The 12,055-nt window shown below is 40.0% G+C and overlaps 1 protein-coding gene across 1 annotated transcript in view; it reads right to left on the bottom strand.

The window, feature by feature from the left end:
• Positions 1-815: 815 nt before the first annotated feature.
• fam20ca (FAM20C golgi associated secretory pathway kinase a) overlaps positions 816-12,055 on the bottom strand; it is a gene marked incomplete at both ends in the record, with an annotated part of 51,934 nt that continues 40,694 nt past the window's right edge. The window contains 3 exons of the mRNA XM_079811215.1: positions 816-1,080; positions 4,438-4,497; positions 7,415-7,496. Of these exons, the coding sequence (XP_079667341.1) occupies positions 816-1,080; positions 4,438-4,497; positions 7,415-7,496 (407 nt within the window). The remainder of the gene's footprint in view (positions 1,081-4,437; positions 4,498-7,414; positions 7,497-12,055) is intronic.

The following is a 12,055-nucleotide window of genomic DNA, read 5'->3' as shown; positions in this document are numbered from 1 at the left end:
ACAACATTATGAACTTCCGCTAAGGTTCTGATTAAGAGAGAGCAGGTGTATTCAGCATGGCGCCTGAGATGGGAAACACTGACTGTGGGTAAAGGACACCTGAACAACCAATCAGCGTCATTCTCTCTTTCTCCATGGAGATGTTTAAACACGTGCTTCACCACTGAATAACCTTAAATGAAGCGTGCACTTCACCTCTGAATTCCCCTAAATAATGTGCAGAATGACTGAAGGCTTGATGGCACGATGTGGGATTTAAACGATGGCTTAGTTCAGATGGCAGGAAATGATGTTGAATTGTGAACATACAGAGGAGGATGTGTTTAGGTGTCCTTGCACAGTAGCACTGCACTGCAGCACTGCCATTAAAGCTCGTTTACGTGCCCTCATGTCAAAGACCTAAATGAGCAAAGTAAATAACAGTTGTGCACTTGAATATATAGATCTCTGTTCCAACGTTGGTCCCTTCTGTAAAGTCTTCTGTACACTCGGCAACTCGATATGTGTTAAATTATAGAAGCAGACTTGTCAAACAAATCAGGATGCAACAGAAAAGTATGTACTTCAGCACCGAGCACAGCTCAAACAACAGCCTCGGCCCTCCAGAAACCAAATAACTCTTTCATCCCAGCGTTCCTCTGATAGCTGTGTCTCTGTACATCCGTATCACGCATCTACACACAGGATAGGTTGGCTCCTCAGAGGCATTGGTGGCTAGTCGTGGAATTCACTGAATTCAGAGTGTGACTCGAGCACAAGCCTTGGTGGGGCTCATGGTGGGGGACTGACTGACAGGGGCCGAGGTTCAGGCCTCACTACCTCCCTCCGTGTGCCTGGTGGTGGTGCGAAGAGGGCTGTCCATTCAGGTCGTTCTCCACCACTGATGAGAAGCCTTCTTTCTCCACGCAGTCAGCCAGCACCTTGAGCACCAGGCGCAAGCGACGGTCCATGGCTTCCAGGTGGGGCTGGATGAGGATGGGCGCCAGCTGGTCCTGCAGTAGCGATTCCTCCATCAGTGAACTCAGCTGGAACTCCTCTTTAGCCAACAGCTGTAGCCGCAGGTACGTCGACCTCTTCACTCTGTGTGTGCGAGAGAGAAAGGTAATAGGTACAACTATGGTGAAGTTACAGCATTATAATTGGTTTGGTATGTAGAGCTTTACACAGACAGAACTGTGGAGTCCAGTCAGAAAGTCGACTGGAATGATACAGTTTCCTCTACTATACATAGTGAAGCGTACATGGTGGTTTTCAGCGTCTGACGTCTCACAACACGAGGACTTGAACACATGAACTTAATTTCCAGAGCTGCTCTGAGAGCCACTTCACCAGCATTACATCATTACATTTCATTAACACTATCGTCAGATGCACACAGAAACTTAAGTGTCTTCAGTACAACCCAGCAAATTAAAAGTTTGGTTTCACTTGAAGGGATTGCAACATAAATATATTACTATGGTACAGTAGAATGTACTTCTCAAACTAATAATAATAATAACAACACTAATAATAATAATACAATTATTAAAGGGGTGATGAATTGAGAAATCAACTTTCCTTTGAGCCTTTGATATATAAAAGTTAATTGTGTAAGAATATCCTGCAAGTTTCCGAGCTGAAAACATCCTTGTTAGCCAAATAAAAGCTTTTATTGACACCAGGCCCAGCAAACGCTCAATCTCAGAATGGGCCAACCGTCATCGTGTGGTGAAACGCCGCCTCAACAGAAGAATAGAGTCGTCTGATTCTGTAGTCCCGCCCACCGACTCGTGGAGCTAAACGGATCGCGCTACCGAGCAATAAACATGCCGAAGATAGCAAGATACTGCGCTGTTCCTGGCTGCATAAGCATCCTTCGGATTCTACTTTTAGGAATGTGTGGTTGAACTTTATTTTTAATGAAGTTCCAGCTCATGTGTGTAAGACGTTACACGTTTGTTCTCTTCATTTCACCGCGGATTCATTTGTAAACAGGTCGAGACAGGATTTGCAGACATATTGAGATTAATACACAATGCTGTGCCTTTTATACTGGATCAGACAGGAATGGTGCAACACTCATGTGAGTAAAACTTGTTTTTTATATGTGTTAGTATTGCATTGTTACAGATCATTTGATATCTTCTGATTATGTTGCGGAAGTTTTGAACATGCCGATTTGTCTGCAGTGAAGTTTTGCTGATGCACGTACTTGACGTGTGTGTGTGTGTGTGTGTGTTAGTGATGCGTGGTTCACGGATATATCCACCGATCGGGCGGGCCAAGTAATAAAATATAACATTCATATTAATTGCGAGTGGATGAAAGATAAATTATTGTGTTTGTTTGATAAAGACATTTGGCGCGAGCCCTGTGGGCGGATTCCGGTTGCCGTTTCTCCACATTGGAAGTTTTCAAAACAATTCACCACATGTACTGACCAGTGTTAATTTTGACAGCAAATTTTGATTTAGTTTTAGTCATAGTCTTGTGACTAAAATGCCATTTAGTTTTAGTCATATTTTAGTCACCTGAATTGTTTTTAGTTTTAGTCGACTAAATCTACTGTAGATTAAGTCAACTAAAATCTTATGATATTTAGTCGACTAAAACTAGAATCTAAAATCTAATGAGTTTAGTTAAATTGTAATACATTAAGCATTTAAGCATTACATAACCGACTGTCACTTGAACTGACATTTTGACATCATTTTGTTTTTGACATTAAAAATAAACGAAAGAGAGCTCAATTCAAAGTTTGTTTGTTTTTTTTAAAATATCTATATAGTTTTTATAACTTTGTATTTCTGTTTTAGTTAGGCCATATCAGCTTAAGCTCAAGCTTCAAATAAGTGTTTTTTTAATTTTATTTCATTTAACATTTATTTAATTTCAAGTAGTGAAGATTTTGTTTTATGGTTTTAGTGAACTATTACAACCCTGATACTTTATTGAATATGTGTCAAATACTGATCTTTCCTCCTGACTATGAATTAAATGGGAATTAAATTAAATACAGTTTATTGTGTAACAAAAAACGAATATATAATGCGTGACTTTTAATGATAAACAAGCTCGAAATACACAGGGACTCTTATTTTGAAATGCGCCTTACTATTGAAGTTGCAGGAGCTCATTCAAGTTCAGATGAGGAGATAAAATATGCATTGTTACAACCATCTAAAACATATTACTATATAAACCTCGTAAAGTAAACATCGTCATTACTCATCAGCATTAGTTCATAAACAATTGCCTGGCATAAATGTGCATTATTAATTGATTGTGAGCCGCTCTGGAGCGCTGGATTGGAGATGAGCCTGTAGAAGCGCCGTGTTTTCCAGCGGTTAGATCAGTTCAAATGTGCGCATCTGTTACACAGGATATCAGTTCTGACTGGATCTCTTCCCTAATCGACCCTCCCTAACATTTTCGTCTCGTTTTTATTTGTTGACGAAAATGACAGTTGAATTTCGTCATAGTTTTTGTCATCCAACATTAGTTTTTATTTAGTTATCGTCTCGTTTTCGTCAGTGAAAAAAGGTCGTTGACCAAAATTATGACGAAAATTATTTGTCAACGAAATTAACACTGGTACTGACTGGGGAGCCGAAACTCATTATTATGCAAAACTGTTATCCAATCACAGCATTGGGTGTTTACTTCCAAGTCTCCAGTGCGGCACGCCCATCAAAACAGAGCGTTCCAGGAGAGAGGCTCAAAACCAGGGCAGAAAATAGCCTATTAGCCTATTATCATGATTTTGAATGTAAAACCCACGCAAACATCATAAGTTAACCTCAGACAACAGTATAACAAAATTAAAAAGCCAGTTAATGACCCCTTTAAAACGTAATGTTTTATGAAATATCACCCAATTTAATTTTAACAGTAAACCATTGTTGTGTAGGCTTTGTTTGGCAAAAAAGGTTTAATTTTTTAAGGTTTTAAAAAAACACAATCTGAGAAAATAATACAAGGTTTCAAGATGCTTTTTTTAAGTTCAAAGACGCATTTTTTAAAAGGTCAAAGACATCCATCTAGCACGTTTACTTAGAAAATCTATGAAAAATGTAGCGCAGTGTAATGCAAAAATTTGTTCTGTGTGAACAGCCACTTAGAATAATCAATTTAACTACATGCAAACGGTGACAAAAGCAAAAAAGTGGTCTATACCATGACCAGCTTACATAGCAGAAGTATGCATTGACGTGCCAGTGTTTTTTTTCACAACCATCCATATAGATTGTTCTATAGCAAGAAAACATCAGCCACAGGAAATACATGTAAATTGTCAATAAAGGATATAGCTGCAATAACAGAGCACAGCAGACAGCAGGATGTGTTTGTGTCAGTGCTATAGTGAATTACTGCACTGCAGAGTCACTCTCTCAGTTGGGAGGCTATTGCCTCAATTCAAGAGATCTCTCAAAGAGGAGAAAAAAATAATCTTACCTGCAGCACTGAGTCAACGGGACCAGGATGGACATTTCATCATGTGAATGCTTTCCAAATCTGAGGGGTTAGAAAGAAACAGAAGTCAAATGTCTGATATTTTTATATTTTTAAATGGTGATTAATTGTACAGAATGTTTGCTTGTAGTGTATTTCAAATATTGAAAGTATATATATACACACATATATGTACTTGAAATAAAAGGCCACTTAAAGAGAGCAAACTTTTATGACTAGTGAATTTTATGACTAGCGACTTAAGTTACATTTTTTTAAGTCAAATTAAAGGTGATATATGTAATTTTTGACTGTACTAAAGCGCAAAAATATCATAACATGTTCTCTGAAAAACAATGCAACAGCCAGTTACTCTACTTTAAAATGTTTCATGTTGGGATGTCTTGGCTGTGTCCGAAATCGCCCCCTTTACCCTTAAATAGGGCACTATTTGTGAGAGTGTACAACTGATGTATGCTCAATGGCTAAAGAAAATACCCATAATGCAAAAGGACAGTTGCGCACTGAACAAATTCCTGCGTCTTGCCAGAAGATGGTGCCCGCAGCTGAATCAATCACCCATACATTTTTTCAAACCACTGATCCAGAATGGAATGAGGGTATAGGGGGCGATTTCGAACGCAGCATCTGTTTTTGTTTTGGTCTGTGTGATCCCGCCCACTGCTAATTTACCCAATAGTATTTCCACACCCCGGGTTGCCAGTTGGCATAAAACACAGCGTATTTCAAACAAACTGGGTCAGAGATCGCAGATTCTACCCAACCTAAAAACCCAGAGGCTAATTAAAACATGGATAGATCAACTCGTCAACTTACAGAAATGAATTATGAATTATACAGCGATCAGGCATAACATTATGACAGGTGAAGTGAAAAAAAATGATTATCTCTACATCACGGCATCTGTTAGTGGGTGGGATATATTAGGCAGCAAGTTAACATTTTGTCCTCAAAGTTGATGTGTTAGAAACAGGAAAAATGGGCAAGCGAGTTTGACATGGGCCAAATTGTGATGGCTAGACGACTGGGTCAGAGCATCTCCAAAACTGCAGCTCTTGTGGGGTGTTCCCGGTCTGCAGTGGTCAGTCTCTATCAAAAGTGCTCCAAAGACCGACCAGCGGTGAACCGGCCACAGGGTCATGAAGGACCAGTGGAGAACCGGCCACAGGGTCATGGGCAGCCAAGGCTCATTGATGCACGTGGGGAACGAAGGCTGGCCTGTGTGGTCCGATCAAACAGACGAGCTACTGGAGCTCAAATTGCTCAAGAAGTTAATGCTGGTTCTGACAGAAAGGGCTCAGAATACACAGAGCATCTCAGTTTGTTGTGTATGGGGCGGCACAGCCGCAGACCAGTCAGGGTGCCCATGCTGACCCCTGTCCACCGCCGAAAGCACCAACAGTGGCACGTGAGCATCAGAACTGGACTATGGAGCAATGGAAGAAGGTGGCCTGGTCTGATGAATCACGTGGATGGCCGGGTGCGTGTGCGTCCCTTACCTGGGGAACACATGGCACCAGGATGCACTATGGAAAGAAGGCAAGCCGACAGAGGCAGTGATGCTTTGGGCAATGTTCTGCTGGGAAACCTTGGGTCCTGCCATCCATGTGGATGTTGCTTTGACATGTACCACCTACCTAAGCATTGTTGCAGACCATGTACATCCTTTCATGGAAACGGTATTCCCTGGTGGCTGTGGCTCTTTCAGCAGATAATGCGGCGCCACAAAGCACAAATGCTTCAGGAATGGTTTGAGGAGCACAACAACGAGTTTGAGGTGTTGACTTGGCCTCCAAATTCCCCAGATCTCAATCCAATCGAGCATCTGTGGGATGTGCTGAACAAACAAGTCCGATCCATGGAGGCCCCACCTCACAACTTACAGCCTGTTATGCCTGATCGGTGTATACAGATTTAATTAAGTCCTACTTAAGTGGGTTACAAAAAGTTAAACTATTTAATTAAGTGTACGGAAACATTACATTCAGTTCACACATAAGTATCTTCTCTTCTTTAATATATTATTTCCAGAAAAAGTACTTGTTTTAAAAGTATTCTATGCTTCTTTTTCATAATGGTAAAGATGCTAAAAACCTCAATAGCCAATTTCCAACATACTAGTAAGTCCAGTATGATGTTCAAATGATTCAGGGAAATCACACGCATGATATGCAGTAACTTATTTCAACTTTTAATCAGTGTTTCAGTCATAAAAGTTAGAATATGAAGACCACACCAAATTGTACTTTAAGCTCTTAATTTAAGACCAAAGTAAATGCAGTTCATAAAATGAGCAATTAAATCACCTATATTCATCTTTCACTATTACTTTCATATTGGTGTGCCATATTGTACACATTGCTTGTGCGGTTCAGTGGGGCTGAAATGTGTTTTTTAACTATAACTATATTCTTATTTCTGTTCTGCAAAACTGTATATGTAACACAAGTTATGACAGAACAGTAACTTCATCAAAAATACTGACAAATAAAGACTAGCTCTTTATATAACCTCGAGACAGGAACTTTGCAACATATTTGTAACAGTAAAACCAAAATTCAGTTTGGTAAATTGAAGCCAGGCCTTATATTAATCTGGCATTGAGAGACCTTTGGCGCTACACAGAGGCCTACTTAAGCAACAAATGTAGAGAATGAAAAAGCTGCCACTTCAGTCAAGCAGAATGTCAGTTTAATCAAAATCCTTTATCTGCGCAAGCACCTGTGTGACTTCTACCCACTGTGAGCCCTTCAACTGCACACATATTACACCCTGAGACACGACGCCATATCAGCCTGACCTTCCTCTCCACATCTACATATTCACACCTCTTAAGATAGAAACACTCTGTTTCCATGGTTTCAGTGTAAAAAGGAAGTGCCTGTGGAGACATGTGGAGCTTTGAGGAGCGTGGTGTGAGGGGCGGACAGGGCGTTACACATTAATAAAGACGGCTTACCCTCTGCCGTTGTCCAAATGTATAATGAAAGTCTCATTTCCAAACTTCTCAAAAGTCTCGTAATGGTGACGATCCATGTTGCCTGTTCAATTTAAAAAGAGAGAGAGTGAAATATGGGAGGATTGACGTGGGATGTACAACTTGAATAATAATACATTAAAAAATATAAATGCTAAAGAGCAAAGGACCAAGAATTGAGCCCTGAGGGACACCAGTACTAACAGGACCATCTGTGTCCATCCATAAAAACAAATTGACGTTTTGGTCCCACTTTATATTAGGTGGCCTTAACTACTATGCACTTACATAAAAAAAAATAAGTATAATGTACTTATTGTGTTCATATTGTATTGCAAAACACTATATTGAGGTGGGATCCGGGTAAAGTTAGGGACATGTGTGGTGGTATGGGTGAGTTTAAGGGTAAAGTTAGGGACAGGTGTGGTGGTGTGGGTGAGTTTAAGGGTAAAGTTAGGGACAGGTGTGGTGGTGTGGGTGAGTTTAAGGGTAAAGTTAGGGACAGGTGTTGTGGTATGGGTGAGTTTAAGGGTAAAGTTAGGGACAGGTGTGGCGGTGTGGGTAAGTTAAAGGTTAAAGTTAGGGACAGGTGTGGTGGTATGGGTAAGTTTAAGGGTAAAGTTAGGGACAGGTGTGGTGGTGTGGGTGAGTTTAAGGGTAAAGTTAGGGACAGGTGTGGTGGTGTGGGTGAGTTTAAGGGTAAAGTTAGGGACAGGTGTGGTGGTACGGGTGAGTTTAAGGGTAAAGTTAGGGACAGGTGTGGCGGTGTGGGTAAGTTAAAGGTTAAAGTTAGGGACAGGTGTGGTGGTATGGGTAAGTTTAAGGGTAAAGTTAGGGACAGGTGTGGTGGTATGGGTAAGTTTAAGGGTAGGGTTAGGGACAGGTGTGGTGGTATGGGTAAGTTTAAGGGTAAAGTTAGGGACAGGTGTGGTGGTATGGGTAAGTTTAAGGGTAGGGTAAGGGACAGGTGTGGTGGTATGGGTAAGTTTAAGGGTAAAGTTAGGGACAGGTGTGGTGGGATGGGTAAGTTTAAGGGTAAAGTTAGGGACAGGTGTGGTGATGTGGGTAAGTTTAAGGGTAGGGTTAGGGACAGGTGTGGTGGTATGGGTAAGTTTAAGGGTAAAGTTAGGGACAGGTGTGGTGGTATGGGTAAGTTTAAGGGTAGGGTTAGGGACAGGTGTGGTGGTATGGGTAAGTTTAAGGGTAAAGTTAGGGACAGGTGTGGTGGGATGGGTAAGTTTAAGGGTAAAGTTAGGGACAGGTGTGGTGGGATGGGTGAGTTTAAGGGTAAAGTTAGGGGCAGGTGTGGTGGTGTGGGTAAGTTTAAGGGTAAAGTTAAGGACAGGTGTGGTGGTGTGGGTAAGTTTAAGGGTAATGTTAAGGACGTGTGGTGGTGTGGGTGAGTTTAAAGGTAAAGTTAGGGACAGGTGTCGTGGTGTGGGTAAGTTTAAGGGTAGGGCTAGGTGTTAGGGACAGGTCAACAGTGTAATTATAAATGTAACTGCAGACATTAATTACAGATGTAATTACATGCAGGTAATCTTTTAAGATGCAAGCACAATAAGTGCATTGTATCAAATTATTAATTTAAATTTTAGTACATAGTAGTTAAGGTCACCTAATATAAAGTGGGTCCGACATTTTAAAAACAATTTTAATGTTCATTACTCATAAAAGGGTGTCCGTAGGACCTAAATTAACCCAATAAGCCCACTGTATTATATTACACACAAATGTCTAAGGCCTCTAAATTATAAACATGATCACAACTGCTGAAAAACCTGTTGCACACTATCTATTACATGCCTTCTGTCGTCTGATTGATAGTTCATACTGTATGATAGCATATGGCCTTTTAGTATCATTCTAAAAACCCATCAGCTCTTTTTGCTGTGAAGTCTTAAAATAAGAATAACTTTTATATTGTTAGTAATAATTCATGATGAACACTTGCTGGATTGAAGCATCTTAGGTTTACTTGAATATCCATACAACATGTTGTAAAATCGTGTTAAAATCAGGCTTTTGAGGAATGTTTATCTGTTCATCTCTCAATCATCATTGTATTGCATTGCATTATATATTTTTTTCCCCACGGTAAAAACTAAAGCGCTTTGATAATAAAAGCATTTAAATATCATGTTAGTGAGAGATATAGAGTGACAACTGATATTTTATGCAAGTATCTGTCATAACGATCTCATTGATTTACATTACAAACTATAATTTCATCTTATTTTTTGGTCATATAAATGTCAGCATCTGCACCAAATTGCATATTTTTGCTCAGTTTGACACTCTGAGGTGTTTTTACCTATATTCTCACTATATCATACTATACTATATGAGCCATAAAAGCCATAATTTCTAAGGGGTTAAATAATATTTATATAAATTAAATGTTATTTGTCTTAATGACTTATGAGTTAAAGGCACAGTATGTAAGTTTCGCCACTAGAGGTCACTTATTCAAAACAAAGGCGTAGCTTGATGATGCAGTGAATGAGCATGGGAGTTGTAGTCTTGACTCTTCAGCTCCACAGCCGATGGAAAGGAATCCGACGGACTCGGGCAAAAATGATGTTCATGAATGAGCGAATGTATTAGTTTTATTAACGTTACAGTGGTATGAAGCAGGATGCATGAGAGCCCGTGTGAGTGAATGCTAATGAGAGAGACCTGCGCGAAACATCGTCTCTGAGCTTTTATTCTGCTTTTGCTGCAGTCGCCCCTTCTGCTCTTTCCGTTGCGTATGTGGGGTAACGCAACGCTATCTCACGACCAATTCGTACGTATTTTACAAGGTGGCTAATTCATACGAATTTGTACGACCTCACTCGTACGAATTTGTAAGTTCTGTCTAAACCACAGTGACAAGTAGGTTTAGGGGCGGGGATATTTTAATAAAAAAAATTGTACATATTGTGCCTTTAACACTCATTAGTCAAAATCTATGGGTGCATCTCAATCAGCTCCCAATCTGCTCACTCAGTATATCATGTACACGAATCCAGGCACTGATAAGGACCCTGGTTCACTACACATTGCACGAGCGTTCCAGGGCTCTGGAAGGATTTTGCGATTGTGACAGCCCTTAAAATGGCCGACTCCCTGATCAGTGTCCTTATTTCTGAACTAGGGAGCTGATTGAGACGCACCCAGTATTTATCCACACACAACCAGGGCTGGAGGAGTTTCCATAATGTTCACACAATGTCCCCATAGAAAAGCAGCATAGACTTATGATGAAAAGGGGAAATCCCATCAGATGATGACGGGATCAAAATACGGGATCAACCTCAGACGACACACCCAGAGACCACCCACAGTCTGATCACCACTGAAGCCTTACATCCATCAATTCTGACTTTATACCTTTAAAGTGTGACTTTGTATAAAGTGTACTTAAGTGTATAATTACACTGCAACAAGGACACCTTAAAGTCATATTGAAAGATATGCAATAAAGTTACAACTGGGAGATACAGAGTAATATTAATTAACAACATGCACTTACTAAAGGGTTAGGGTTATTATTAGAGTTATGTTTAGGGTTATTTGCATATATATATATTTTCATTATATAGCAAGTACATGTAACAAGGGCTCTAAACTTCACCTGACCTTATTTTTGAGACATATTTTATATAGTGGTGATTTCACATATTACAATCTTACGTTATATACACTTTTATCTAATGTGACCATATCTCACAGTGCAACTTTTTTTTAATTCCGCAGTGTGACTTCCTCTCACAATGTGACTTTATACACATATTTATCTCACAGACTGTCCTCCAAACCCCCCGACCCCCGACCTGAGTCGTTTTTCAAGCATCTTATTACAACCTTTATTTACATTTTAAAGTCATGCGCCCTCTAGCTGGCGTAAAAATAATGACAGTGTCGTTTTACGTCTGTCATCATGAAATTACGTATGACTGTCGTTACCTATCAAAATGCGTGTTCATTTAAATGCAATGTGTGAACTCTTTACCACCATATGTCATATTTCCATTTAGCAAAAATCCTTTTTTAATAACAACTACACCCACCACACCCCTAAACCTACCCAGAGATTTATAGTGCATGTACACTTTATGAACGTGTCCTGTTGTCGATTGGGGTGCAACTTTAGTAAACGCTCCTATGGGTCGTATTTAATGAATTAAAATGAAAGTGTCCTGTTGTCGATTGGGGCGCAACTTTAGCAAACGCTCCTATGGGTCGTATTTCATGAGTTAAAATGAAAGTGTCCTGTTGTCGATTGGGTCACAACTTTAGTAAACGCTCCTATGGGTCGTATTTCATGAATTAAAATGAAAGTGTCCTGTTGTCGATTGGGGCGCAACTTTAGTAAACGCTCCTATGGGTCGTATTTCATGAATTAAAATGAAAGTGTCCTGTTGTCGATTGGGGCGCAACTTTAGTAAACGCTCCTATGGGTCGTATTTCAGGGAAGTGACAAACAACCTATATAGGCATATTGGTTGGAGGACATGTTGAATTTTTAAGTACAATCAACTTGATTGGCTGGCTATTACACAACTTCCAGGAGACACAGGTTATCAATATCATCAGGGGCATGTTGTCACAAAAGGTGTTCAATGAACTGTGTCTTTT

Source organism: Gobio gobio, assembly GCF_949357685.1.
Source record: "Gobio gobio genome assembly, chromosome: 1".
NCBI classification, from domain to species: Eukaryota; Metazoa; Chordata; class Actinopteri; order Cypriniformes; family Gobionidae; genus Gobio; species Gobio gobio.
Note: the sequence above shows the minus strand (reverse complement) of the source record. Positions and strands in the feature narration are given on the sequence as shown.